This window comes from Coturnix japonica, chromosome 5, assembly GCF_001577835.2.
Source record: "Coturnix japonica isolate 7356 chromosome 5, Coturnix japonica 2.1, whole genome shotgun sequence".
NCBI classification, from domain to species: Eukaryota; Metazoa; Chordata; class Aves; order Galliformes; family Phasianidae; genus Coturnix; species Coturnix japonica.
Window position 1 is genome coordinate 38,986,311 of NC_029520.1, and position 12,696 is coordinate 38,999,006.

Genomic DNA, 12,696 nt, shown 5'->3' on the forward strand with positions numbered 1-12,696 from the left:
ATGTACATAAATTAAAAACCACTTTTGCAAGAGTGATGCGAAATAGCAAAAGTAGTTCCAGTTAACAGGTGTGCTCACAAAAGAATAAATAATTTGGAAATGGAGGGTGGATTTTTGAGAAATATGACTTGTCTTACACAATAAATGAACAAATAGCGTGAACCAGTAGGATCTGTGTAATGCAAGTATGTTAACCACAGAAAAAAACGCAGGCAATAAATCAAAGGAAAGCTCAGTCAGGAGGGGCCTCTACATTCTTTGTAGAGAAGTAGCAGTCATACTTGCAGGAAGCTTTTGTCACCCTTGTTAGCTGACAGTGGACCCACTGTGCCATCTGTTTGTGTAAATTATACCTGTTGGGAAACTGCCTCTGCTGCAGATTCCCAGGTGGATGGAAAAACATCAAGGACACAGAAAAAACTCAGGCCTCAGACAGACTTCTGGTGTCAACAGGAAGACACCAAAAAAACTACTAATAGATGTAAGATTTCACTGTAAAAGACAACCCCAACATTGTCTGTAATTCCCAAGGTCAAAAGGCTTCACTTCTTCCCTCCTCCTTTTTGCATTAAGGAATTCCTCCAGACATCTTGGCAAATATTTTCTTTCGGTAGAGACTAGGAAAGGGAGACAGAGCCTCTTTGTAGCTCTACTTCTTGCCTTCCTACTGCCTGGTTTCCAGGTGCAGAAACATGTAGAGATACAGCTGGCAGTCTGTGTCTCTTTTTAAAGACAGCAGCCCAAAACCACTTCCCAAATTAGAGACCCAGAAAGTACAACAATCTTGTCTGTCAAGCAAACATTAAAGATAAGGGAGGCGAACACAAATGCAAAGATCAGGCAACGGTGAGGCTACCTGCAGTTCTCTGTTCTCCAGTGTAATACACAGAAGATAAGATTAATTACAGCTCCTCTGCTTTTGCTGGATGATAGGGAAAAAGAGAGGGAGAAAAAAAATACACAAAACAACAACAGGAAAAGTTTTTTCATCATCCAGAAGGTCTTTGTGGCATTTTTTTAATCTTTGAAAAACATTACATCATAGAATAAAGAGAATAGCAGCAAAACTTATCAAGTTGGTACAAGCACGTTCTGCTCTGTACCCTGGTAATGACATTTATGAAATTGTCCCTTTTCTGAAAATGCCTTCCTAAAGCACCATAAAATCTTACAGAGAGAAAGAGTAGACAGAACATCTTTGCAAGAAGATTAACCAAATGCTTATAATACAGTCTGAAATTGATCAGGAAAAAAAAAAAAAGCATCAGCATCCCACCAAAATGGTTCCCCGAATTTTAGGAAAGGTTTTCTTCTTTTTTTTTTTTTTTAATGTAGGGCTGAAAAGGACTAATCGTGGTTTCTCAGATTGGTCTACAAGATCCAGATCAAATTCTATTAGAGCTTAGAAAAAAATAAGTCTAAAACTACTTTGGAACACTGGTCTGAAAAACTCCAAATTGTTGCAAAGCTGTGATCCAGACACAAATCCTGCTTTTTTTCTAATAATAGTTCCTACATGACTCCAGGATCTGGGAAACTGCTTAATGGTAGGAGGAAGGCTGGTCTGTTTGGTTTATATCTCACAACTGACACTGTAAGATTTTCTTTTTAAACATCCAGCTCTCACAAGGAGAAAGAGTGTGTGGGTGGAATATATTTGGGAGGCTAAACTATTATCTTACGTGCCACATATTACTTGTCTGTAATTTGCTCTCATGGAGTTTCAGCCAAAAAAAGAGAAACCTATTTGCCTTAGAGGAGCACCTGCTAGAGAGATGTCTCCTTTCCCCAAAAGCAGAACTGGTATTTCCTAGTGGAGGGCTGAGATGTGACTTGCATGCAGATGTAAGGGAGCACAAGAAGCCACAGCTACCTGTATGGAATGGGAGGCATCGCTGCTAAATGTGTGTGCAAGATCAGATCGTATGTGTCATGTGAAGGACAGGCATGAGCACATAATTGTATGGGGTCTTTTTTCAACCATTACATAGTACTCACCAGCACTGTGGACAAGACCTGCCTTTAGACTGACATATTCAACCCAGCACGATCCAGCACCTGGAGTATGTGTTGTCTTCATTAGCATAATCTCAAATTACCTTTTGCAACTACTTTATCTTAGTGTTTGATTTCAGCAGCATGAGTCAACGTGGTCTAACATCATTATGTACTTCAGTTGTGTTGGCAGGAAGAAAATATTTCATTCCAGATCATCAGTGTTATTAAAGAGACTAACTGCTACTGGTAGGAAAGAAGATGGAGACGCTGGGAGGAATTAGGCTACCCAAAGCAACTTCCAAATCTGCATTTTTGTGATATTTCAGGAAACTAGTTGCATACGTTGATCTACAAATCTCTATTTGAGTTCCACAGATTTGCGTTAATTGACATTTGTGTTTTCATTGATATTTGATTGCCTAGAGAAGCATTTCTGAAGCTAGGCTTATTTGTATTTAATATCGATATAATGCCATTTCAGTAGGTTTGAGTGGTACTTTAGAGATAAAACTGCAAATCTTCAAAATAAATGCTTAAAAATAACACACTAGCTCTGCTTTAGTGCACTGACTTTGATGGGAGCAGATTCTGGCCTTAGATTAGACAAAGCATAGTTTAGAACATACAGATGTATAGAAAGGACTGAAGCACATCCCAGTCACCCTTTTAATTCACATCTTTTTAGTAGAAGACTTCTTGTTCTAGTTTAGTATGCAGTATAAAATAAAGCTCAGTTTTTACCTCTTATTTATTTTCAGTGGATGATGGGAAAAGTGAGACTAGCAGACATCATGCTGCCTGACAACATAAGTAAGCCCCTGAGAAACCAAAGCTGGCAAACGAACAGCCCATGTACAGCATAAACACAAATTCTTCAGGGAAAAAAAAAAAAAAAGAGAGAGAGAGGTTTCTTAAATACAGGATTTTTAACATCCTGTACTCACAGACATAGTTTTGTTCATTGTGGATTGTGGAGAATTTTGCAGAAAGACTCTGGCATAGCCCATTATTGGCATTGGAAGAAGCAGACTTCTACTAGAGACATCATAAAACCAGACAGCAAAAGCTCAGATGATTTATAATTTCACAGCAACAACCAAAATCAGATTTCATTAATATGAATCACTGGGTTTTTTATATATTATTATTTCCAATAACATGTTTATTAGAAATAATGTTCTTTGTGAAAGGAAGATGAAATTCATAGACTGTCAGAAGGATGAAGTTATAAATCTTTCCATAACTACTCATGCAAAATCTGCACAAGTTCAGTGATGGTTCAAGAGGATTCCCAAAGGAGCATGCCAGAATTCTTTCACACAAGACAGAAGAGAACAGGATTGCAGAGCTGAAAGTTGTAGGAAAACAGACAGGTAAGTCCACCTCTATGTGTGAGGACTAGAACTACACAGAATCCATGTTTCCTTTGTTCTTTCAGGTTCTAGTTCCCACGTCAAGTCACATTATGCTCAGTGCAGGATCTGACAGTTTAAGTCAATACATCGCCCTTTTGCTTGATTTTATTTTTAGGCTGTTGTGAAAGGTTGTAGTTAAGAGCAAAAAGATTTAGATATGGTTCAGACTTATGCTAAACTTGTAATAATGGCAGATCAGCCTCAGAAGTAATATTAGACCTTTTTCTAAGTATTATTAAATGCAAAAGGATAAGAATTTTAACCACAGAAACACTTGATGTTTGAAATGAGACTTTCTCCCAAGCTGCTATATACAATTAAAACCAAGAGGTGGCCTTTGCAAGGGGAGAAGCAATTTAAGACATTATCATTTTAGTTTTCAAACATTTACCTGCCTCCCTATACAATACACCTTTTTCACTTCCAACATTGTTAATGGATCTGTACTGAGGCATCCAACAAGCAATCACATGGGAGAAAATATTTACTCCAGTAGTAGGTGGAGAGCTTATTCAGCATGTTTCACAGACACAGAAAAAGGGATGGGAGTATCTAACTTTCATGTAAAAGGTCATCCACTGCTCTGTTTCATATCTCACTAGGAGTTTATTTAGCATCACCCTTTGTCCCTGAAACAATCACATCTTGAACTAGAAGTTGCTGAAGACACGGTCTGATAAAACGTTAGCCAGAGACTTGTGCATATCATAGCCAGGCAGAAACTCAAGTGAGCCACAGAAACCATCAGCTAGAATCTGGACAGGATAGACAAAGAACCCAGAAAATTTAGAGATGAAAAATACGCACATTATCTCATCAGAGCAATCACTTCTGAATCTGGCCACTGAACACTGCTTCTTCAGCCTCTTTGTCCATGCTGGTGTGTTTTCCGTGATTTGCCCTCTAACTCACATAGACAAGTTCTATCAGATGACAGCTTCTGTGTTACTTGCAGAAATGCACTACCTATGACTAAGCTTTATTTTTCACACAGAGGAAAAGCATCTCATATATCCTTACCTATCCTTAGCTGACTGTGCATCTGAACAGGACTTCTTCTCCATTGAAGGAAAGCATTTCTTGTGAGCATAGCTCAGCTGAGGAACAAGTAAAACAACACGCACAATGTTGTTTTAGGCATTTGACAGCCAAGGAGAATTGTTAGCACAATCTGCATGTATTGTAGGCTTTCTGGTTCAGATGAGTTGCTCTTGTGTGCCTGATCCTCTGTATGAGTGAAGTGCAATACAATGTAACCTGGCAGGAAAGGACCTAGGGCTGGTGGTCAATAGCTGGCTGAACATGATCCAGCAGTGCTTTCAGGTGGCCAAGGCCAGTGGCATCCGCTTGTATCAGAAATAGCGTTGCCAGCAGGAACAGTGAAGTGATCATCTCCATGTGCTTGGCAATTGTGAGGCTGCACCTCAAATTCTGTGATCACCTTTGAACCCCTTACTACAAGAAAGACATCGAGGTCCTGGAGAGTTTCTAAAGAAGGACAGGGAAGATGGTGAGGGGTCTGGAGCATGAGTGTTCTGAGGAGTGGCTGAGGGAACTGGGATTATTTGGTCTAAACGAGGCTCAGGGAAGACCTTATGGATCTCTACAACTCCCTGAAAGGAGGCTGTATTGTGGTGGACATCGGTCTGTTCTCCCTAACAAGTGACAGGACAAGAGGAAATGGCCTCAACTCATGCCAGGGGAGGTTTAGATTGAATATCAGGAAAAAAATTATTCACTGGAAGGGTTTGAAGTATTAAAACAGGCTGCCTAAAGGAGTAGCTGAGCCACCCTCCCTGGAGGTATTTGAAAGATTAGTAGATATGGTTCAGTGGTACATTTGGCAGTGCTGGGTTAATGATTGGACATGATGATCATTAGAAATCTCTTCCAACCTAAACAATTCCCATTCTATGATTCTAAGATTTGCTTTTGTGTGGTGCTGGAGACCCTATTTCACTCAGGTGTGCCAGTAAGCCCAGAGGGTTCACACCTTGGACCGACCTGCTTCCTTGCTGGTCCTGTTGCAGCCTGAGGAAGACAGGATGCAAGGGTGGCCATGAGCTGCTATCCATATCACAGTACAGCAGAGCATAACACCATGTGGCATCAAAGCCTCCAGCAGCAAGAGCAGCTGTGGAGACAACTGAAACTTCCCAGCAAACCAGGCTCACCATCCTGCCTCCAGCAAGCTGAAGCCAGAACACAGCTCTACACCCTAAGAGATTAATCAGTGACCCAAGCAGAATGCAATTTTGTTGAATCTTATCGAGTTAAAGCAATCCCAATTGACCTGAAAATTTTCAAACATTGTTTTTTTATCCTTATTGTTTGGACAGTTAATGGAATTACAAAGATGATATTTCAAGTGAAGTGAAACAGCAGACAGAACATACTAAGAACTTCTTTCCTCCCCTGCACTTGTGATACTTGCCTCACTCCTGCAAATGGTGAAGAGCCAATCAGATAAACAAATACGCATACTCAGAATTTGCATTTACATTGCCATGCTTCTATTCACAGCTATGGCGATCATATTTAGGTGGCCAGTTGGATTTTGGGGTGATTCATTATGCACAGAATCCCGGGAACTAAAACAGAAAATGGAGCACGCATTTTGTGTATTCAGATATGGGCATGCAGTTCCAAAATCATGTGTCTGTGTGACCTGCCAGTGGTGGTATGTGTGACTAGGAATGCTTACCCTTATACCTATAAGCCTACAGCTTAAATTGCAGGACTATTTAGGACTTGGAGAAGGCTCAGGGGAAGCACTGCTGGTGCAATCATGTATTTCATCTCCAACATGCAAAATCATCTATCTGCAGTGGCAAGCACAGTAGCCCACAGGCTAAGACTACCAATATTAAGTGTTTTTTTGGTAATTCCTACCAGTTATTTTGCAGCCTTTTGTTTGAATAATTACTATTAAGTCTAGGGACATTTGTGTTTCTCAGATATGTCCAGACAGCAAACATGGTTTTTTGTTTTTTTTTTTAAATGCCCACAGTTTGGTTATGTTTCACTTTTGCTTAGGAATGCAGAGTGCTTATGTTTCAATTCATCAAGAAAAGAGATAGCAAATGTCAAACAAAATCATACCTGGAAGGAAATAAAACAAATAATTCAAAATACTTGTTTAAAAAGTTACAAAATATGACAGCATTAATGGCACTTAAAGCTCTAAGCACTTAAAAGATTACCACCATATTTTTCTCAACTTATTTTCCTAAATTTCTTCAATTTCTTCTTTTCTTTTTCTTCTTTTCTTCTTCTTCTTCTTTTTTTTTTTTTTTTTTTTTTTGAGATTACGCCTGCAGCTCAAGTCTAAATTCAAACCTAGCAAAGGGGGCATAGAGCCCTGAGATTCTACATTTTCCCTGGCCCTCATTTGAATAATGTATACGCTCTTATGTCTATTTTTAAAAATTCAGATTCAGCTACAGAGAACAGCAGTTTGCTGACATGCAGAAGCTTTAGCTTTCCTTCTGTCTTCATAGTCTTACAGCATTAAAATTGAAGTTTATTTCAGTGGTAGAAAGTGTGAAAGAGAAATTCCTTTTTAAAAAAGCAATTGGCCCACTGTTTTATACACTTAGCCAAATATCATTAAATGAATATTTCTCTTCTTTTAAACAACATAGCTCTAGATGTTGCAGTTTCTTCATTACACTTTCGTGCTGTGAGTTTACACTGAATACTTCCTATAGGAGAAAAAGATCCATTTATTTTCTTTCCTTCTCCTTTCTTTTTTTTTTTAAATCGCTGCATTACTGGTTAAGATAAATACCCACAGAGTTGTTTGTTTTGTTTCTTTGTTTTTCCTTTTTTAATGAAAAAAAGTAATCTGACCCTTAAATATGTCTGTGTTGATTTTTCAAACCAGCATCCAGCTGGTGGCCGCATCCTTTGACATTCTTTTGGAGTTTAGAAAGATAATGCATCTGATTCAAAAATGGAAAAAAAAATCTAGCTTGGATCACGTGCCAAAACGTAAACTAAGCCTTACTGAAAGTTTCTAGTTTGCTCCAATCATTTCTCCTCTTCTTAGTCACCAGGGAAAGGCTTAATGAATACATACTCCATTACAAAGATACGCTCCTTTTCATCCCTTTCAAAGGCTCTTCTTACATTAATATGTAAGAATTTGTCTAATATTAAGCCATGGTCATAGCACTCTGGTGGCATTGCCATAGTTCAGTCTCTTCCTTTGTGTCTTGCCCTGGTAATCTAATACAGGCTGAAATTTCCATGTGCGTAGCTTTCTGTTGCCATTCTTCAGTGCTGTGTTCCTGATTTGTTTTGGCAGAGCAAGCTTGAGTCTTTATGGCACAGTGAAATATTCTTCGATGCTATATAATTCAGACTGAATAAGGAGTCTGTATAAGGCACGTGTCTCAATATATATATGTATATAAAAACACTAACATTGTTAATTCAAGTCAAGCATCTTTTACATTTAATTTCTGTCTTCAAGTAATGCTTTGTTTTCATGTTCCCTTTCTTTGGTTTCAGTGGGGATCACTCCATTCTCCAGGTCCGACTGCTGCTGAATGCAGTTGGTCAGAACTGTAGTGCTAGAAGAGTTCTCAGAATTACACATCTTCTCAGTCTCTTCTTCCTTTTTTTCTTCATCCAAGGAGTAGTTTCGGAAGGTCTCGTAAATTTTACGCACATCTTCAGGGATGGTCTTTTTGAGGTCTTTGTTTTTCCTTTTGGTCATCTTAGCAGATGATCCAAATTTGTTAATGATGTTGTCCTCAGATGCCCCTTGCCCATGCTTGTGGAGTTGATCGGACCCTTTAAGGCGTAGGTTGTTAGGCCTGTTGTTGATGCTTTCCTGAGATGAGGCCTTGAAGCGTCCTGTTTCCAAGGCAGTAAAGACTGAGCGCTTCTCTGGAGAGAGCATGTCCAAGGAGTGGGCTCGCTGGTCCAGGCCCAGGCGTCGGCGCTCCATGCTCCGGATAGTGGCTGCCCTCTGAAGTTTGTCGTGGATCTCCACACTGAGCCGACGCCGTGTCTCCCTGAACTCAGCTGTCACGTTTGCTTTCCACTCAGCTGCATGGGCTTTTATTTCTCCAACCTTCACAACAACAAGGAAAGAATAAAAACAAAACAACAATCAAATGAAGTGACATTCATTCCTATTGAGTAGTAGCACAAGAACATTTTTTTGTCAGGCATAGAAACAGAGACCAGTCTCAACTCCAAAGCATACATCTAGGCCCAGTTTTGATTAGCACAGTGATTATACTCAGACAGGCTTTAAGATTACCAACCAGTGACTAGTAAATGGCATATGCAGCATATTACTGGAATGCCTGTTTCATAGTTTGCTATCCTGCACATTTTATAGCTGTGTTACTTGGGGAGAGTTCTTCATGCTAATCCCTCCCTGGTTAAGAACAAAATTCCTGACTTGTAATATCATCAGGAGGAGGAAGAATTACTCACTATAGTTACACTAATATCCCGTAGAACATTACAGCACCCAGTATAGCAATATAGTAATGTACTTTCCCATATTGCTCATGGTTCAGTCCCATTGTTCAGTGTTCTGGCCAGTGCCACAAAGCAAATAATGTTGAGAGTATCTACTGGATAGCTTCAAATACTTCAAAAGCCTGCTGATACATCCAGTCCAGATTAATTTATATTGGACATTTCTGGCTGTATCTAATGGAGGTGTACATTATATAACTGTTCAAATACTACCACCCCCCCCTTAGCCATCAATAAGCGTGCTGATTCATGAAGAAATTTTCAAAACACATCAGTGTTCTGTGTGGGAATCATCAGCATGTCCTTAAATGTCTCACAGCTCTGTTCTGTTTCACTGCTTTGCACCTAAGAGAACAGTAATGACTAAGAATAAAGCACTGATATATATTAAACAAGTACTTCTACTAAAAAGGGGAAGGAAACAAAAAGATAAATGATACAGGCCTTTTCTAAAGTTTGGCTAAAGAAGAACAATTACCCAAGCACAATGTCGGCAGCTCCCAAGAGTGCTGTGTCCTAAACTCAGTTTCTCCATTCAGTTGTCCACAGAGTACTATCTTTGGTTCCTCAAGCCGGATGAAATGGTCTCCACTTAGAAGTGGATTGACTGTAGTAGCACATATCTCACATCCACCCTGAGAGCTGAAACTTTCACCTGTGGGTGCCAGAGCCAAGCACTGCAGCTCTCTTGCCGCATATCAGTCTGACAGCTCTCTTTGAAGCCTTTTAATTCATGAGGAAACACTGAGTCTCAGGGAGCACAACTGCCTTCACAAATGATAAATAACATTACCTCTGCCAAATTTTGGTTATTCTTGCTCTTTGGTTAACTCTGCCAGGTTAGCTTTGCTAGGAATACAGGAAGACACTGCATTAAAAATTGAAACTGTATTAACCCTCTGTCAGCAGGCTTCAAATAAGGAGGTATGATAATTACTTTTCATCTTCTGCTCTTATTCTGAGCATTAGCAATATTGTCTTTGGATCATGGAGGACATGATCAGAGAGAAATGAGACACGTTTTCCCTGATGCTGACTACTCAATGTCTTAATTTTTAATAATGCTGTACTCAATAAGGGACCTATATCCAAACCTTTATTCAGAACCATATTCTGTGACATAGGGAAGGGTGGAAAAAATCAGTATACAGCCTGAATTAAAAACAAATTATTGTTTAATAATTACCAGAACCAATTAATGCCTTAAAAAGCCATGCACCTCTAATGTTAGAGAGAGAACACTGGTCATTTTTATCACAGTTTTGTAACTTGTTTCAGAGTGAAGGCTGGCCTCTTTTTCATAAATGCAGACCTGCTGGTGTGTTCTGTGTATTCACTAGTACTGACAGATGTGTAACAACCTATGTTTGTTTGGTTGCTTTTTTTCAACACTTTGTGAAGGAGCTACAAGATCAGAGCTATTAGAAAATGAAAGGCTTTCAGTGGAGGCAGTACTGAGCATAAGTCAAGCAGAGGAGTATCCTCTAGACAACTAGGAATCAGGCACTTAGAAGTCTCTTATAAAAGGACAAATCACTGAGACATTAGTCATACCTCTTCTTTTGTCTTCTTGGACAGGACCCTTAACCAGTCTCCAATCATACTCAAAACAGCAGCAAAATAGGCAAGGCCAACAAGGATCCAGAACCACACTAAAGGTTTATACCACTCCCGATAATGGATGTCAGCATTTCCTCCTGAAATAAGCATAAACTTCTCTTTAGGAAACATATGATGCCAAAATTGACTGCAAAATTTCTGCAATTCTGAGAAATTCCTGAAAATATTTCTTCATCCTTTCCAACACCACTGTACTTCTAATAAAAGATGAGAGATCTGTCAGGTGGGAGGAACAGTCTGTTTTTAATTTAAGACTAGGAAATTACATATTGCTCTACTGCTACGTGACCTGCCAAAGCACCTAGTAAACTTTTTTCCTTATGTTGCTGAGACAGTTCAGAAGCAAGTCTGAAACTCCTGCTTTGATACTACATGCAACAGCACAAAAACATTTTCAAGAAAAAAATTATTACAGTTTGTCTTCCTTATTCTGAACTGCCTACAGCCTGGTAGTTTGGAAACATCACAGTTCAACCCTCTCAAATGATATATTCCAGATTCTTTGGTTTTAAATAAAGGATTCAGAGATCTCCGTGTAGGAGACAGAAGAGTAACTTTACCAAATGAGGATATTTGACAGGAAGTTGGTGCTGTATCAGCTCTGATAATAAGGATATGCTGTCTGCTTGGATGTAAGTTATAGGGATGAATTCTCTGGCCAGTGACTTTAGAGGAGATATATATCAAATGAAGCAACAAATATCACAGAACAGTTGAGGATGGAAGGGACCTCCGGAGGTCATCCAGTCCAACCGCATTGTTCAAGCAGTTTTTCCTAGAGAAGATCTCCTTGGTTAGAGGGGAGCCAGACATCAACTTTTATCTCCTTTAGACACTGAAAAGCCTGTAGGATTTTCCTCTTGTAAAATACCTCAACAATACAGTTCAGAGTTTCCACCTGAACATTTTGCAGTCATTTCAGATTACAGTTCTGTAAGTATTTTAATTTTATCCAGACTGATCATGAGTGTGTGTAAAGCAGCTGAATGTTCCCAAGAAAGCTCAGACATTTGAGTATTGGCAGGAACCCAAATATTGTTTTTGATGTTTCTCTCTCATACGCTATATGATTCACTCTCTTTTTCTAGTCTTCAAGAGTGTAAAAGAGTGGTAGATGGGGGCTGCTGTTGCTATGGTACAATGAGGCTATTCTGATCAAACACATCCCTACAGAAGCTTGTTATGGAGCAGATTGTCTGGGTCTGTCTTACAGAGTAACGAGCCAACTGAGAAAATATGAGACCACTTTTTTCAGCCTATAAAATATTCTGGCTTTTTCTTTTTTTTCAGTCTACATCCATAATTGTATTTCCAACAGTAGAACAGAAACCTTCCCAGTCTGGCAAGAACTGAGACATTTTTTAGTGGAATAAATCAGTGTAGCTTCACTGACGCTGCTTTACCCACTATGGTATAACATTCTCTCTTTGATGTTGAAGGGGTAGCAATACGGCGATGAAAGTGACAGAAAATAAAAGTAACAGAAAATCTTTCTCAAAACCAGCAATAAAACTCAGATTTCCTGGTGATCACTTGCCCTAAACTCTTATCATGAGACCACCTTTGAAGTTTTCTCATTCAGGGTTTTGATTTTTCAAAAATTCTGGTTATTAGTAGCCACCCAGCTGCGGATTATATAGTCTTGATTATCTTGGATATAGAGCAATTTAAAATTTAGTACTCTGTTGATTTTTTATAAATATGTTATTCAAGAAAATACTAACAAAGTGTAGATGCCTAAGAAAAATATTGCTAATTATTTTTATTTCACACTTTGATACTACAAAGCCAGAATACCAGTGAGTTTCTCTTCATGCTTAAGTGGTTAAAATTGACTGAGTTCATATAGGTACTTTTAAAGCTGGATGTTCATTACGTGTTTTTTTCATATCTGGGGCTTTGTTCAGTACAATTTTTTCCTCAGTAATTCCTGTCTTCCACACCATTATGTCAGAAACATAGGAGGGTGAGAGTGTTGTCTACAAAATACTGTCTGCTGTTCAGCAAAGAAAACTTCACGTATCTTTGTTTCTTCATTTGATATTTTTACTCATTCGTACTTCACTGATGTTTAGGAAATAATAAAATAGAAGTGTTATTCGTCTTTGCATCTTAATGCCTACAATTAGTATCCCAAATAATCCAATAATCAATAGTAATC

General features: G+C 38.9%; 1 protein-coding gene across 2 annotated transcripts in view; it reads right to left on the bottom strand.

Annotated features, from left to right (window-relative positions):
- Positions 1-981: 981 nt before the first annotated feature.
- Positions 982-12,696, bottom strand: part of KCNK10 (potassium two pore domain channel subfamily K member 10) — a 55,868-nt gene continuing 44,153 nt past the window's right edge. For both annotated transcript variants that reach the window (XM_032445033.1, XM_015865415.2), the window contains exons 7-8: positions 10,470-10,612; positions 982-8,496 (exon numbers count right to left, since the gene is read on the bottom strand). In XM_032445033.1, coding sequence (XP_032300924.1) covers positions 7,873-8,496; positions 10,470-10,612 — 767 coding nt within the window. In that variant the 3' untranslated portion in view covers positions 982-7,872. The remainder of the gene's footprint in view (positions 8,497-10,469; positions 10,613-12,696) is intronic.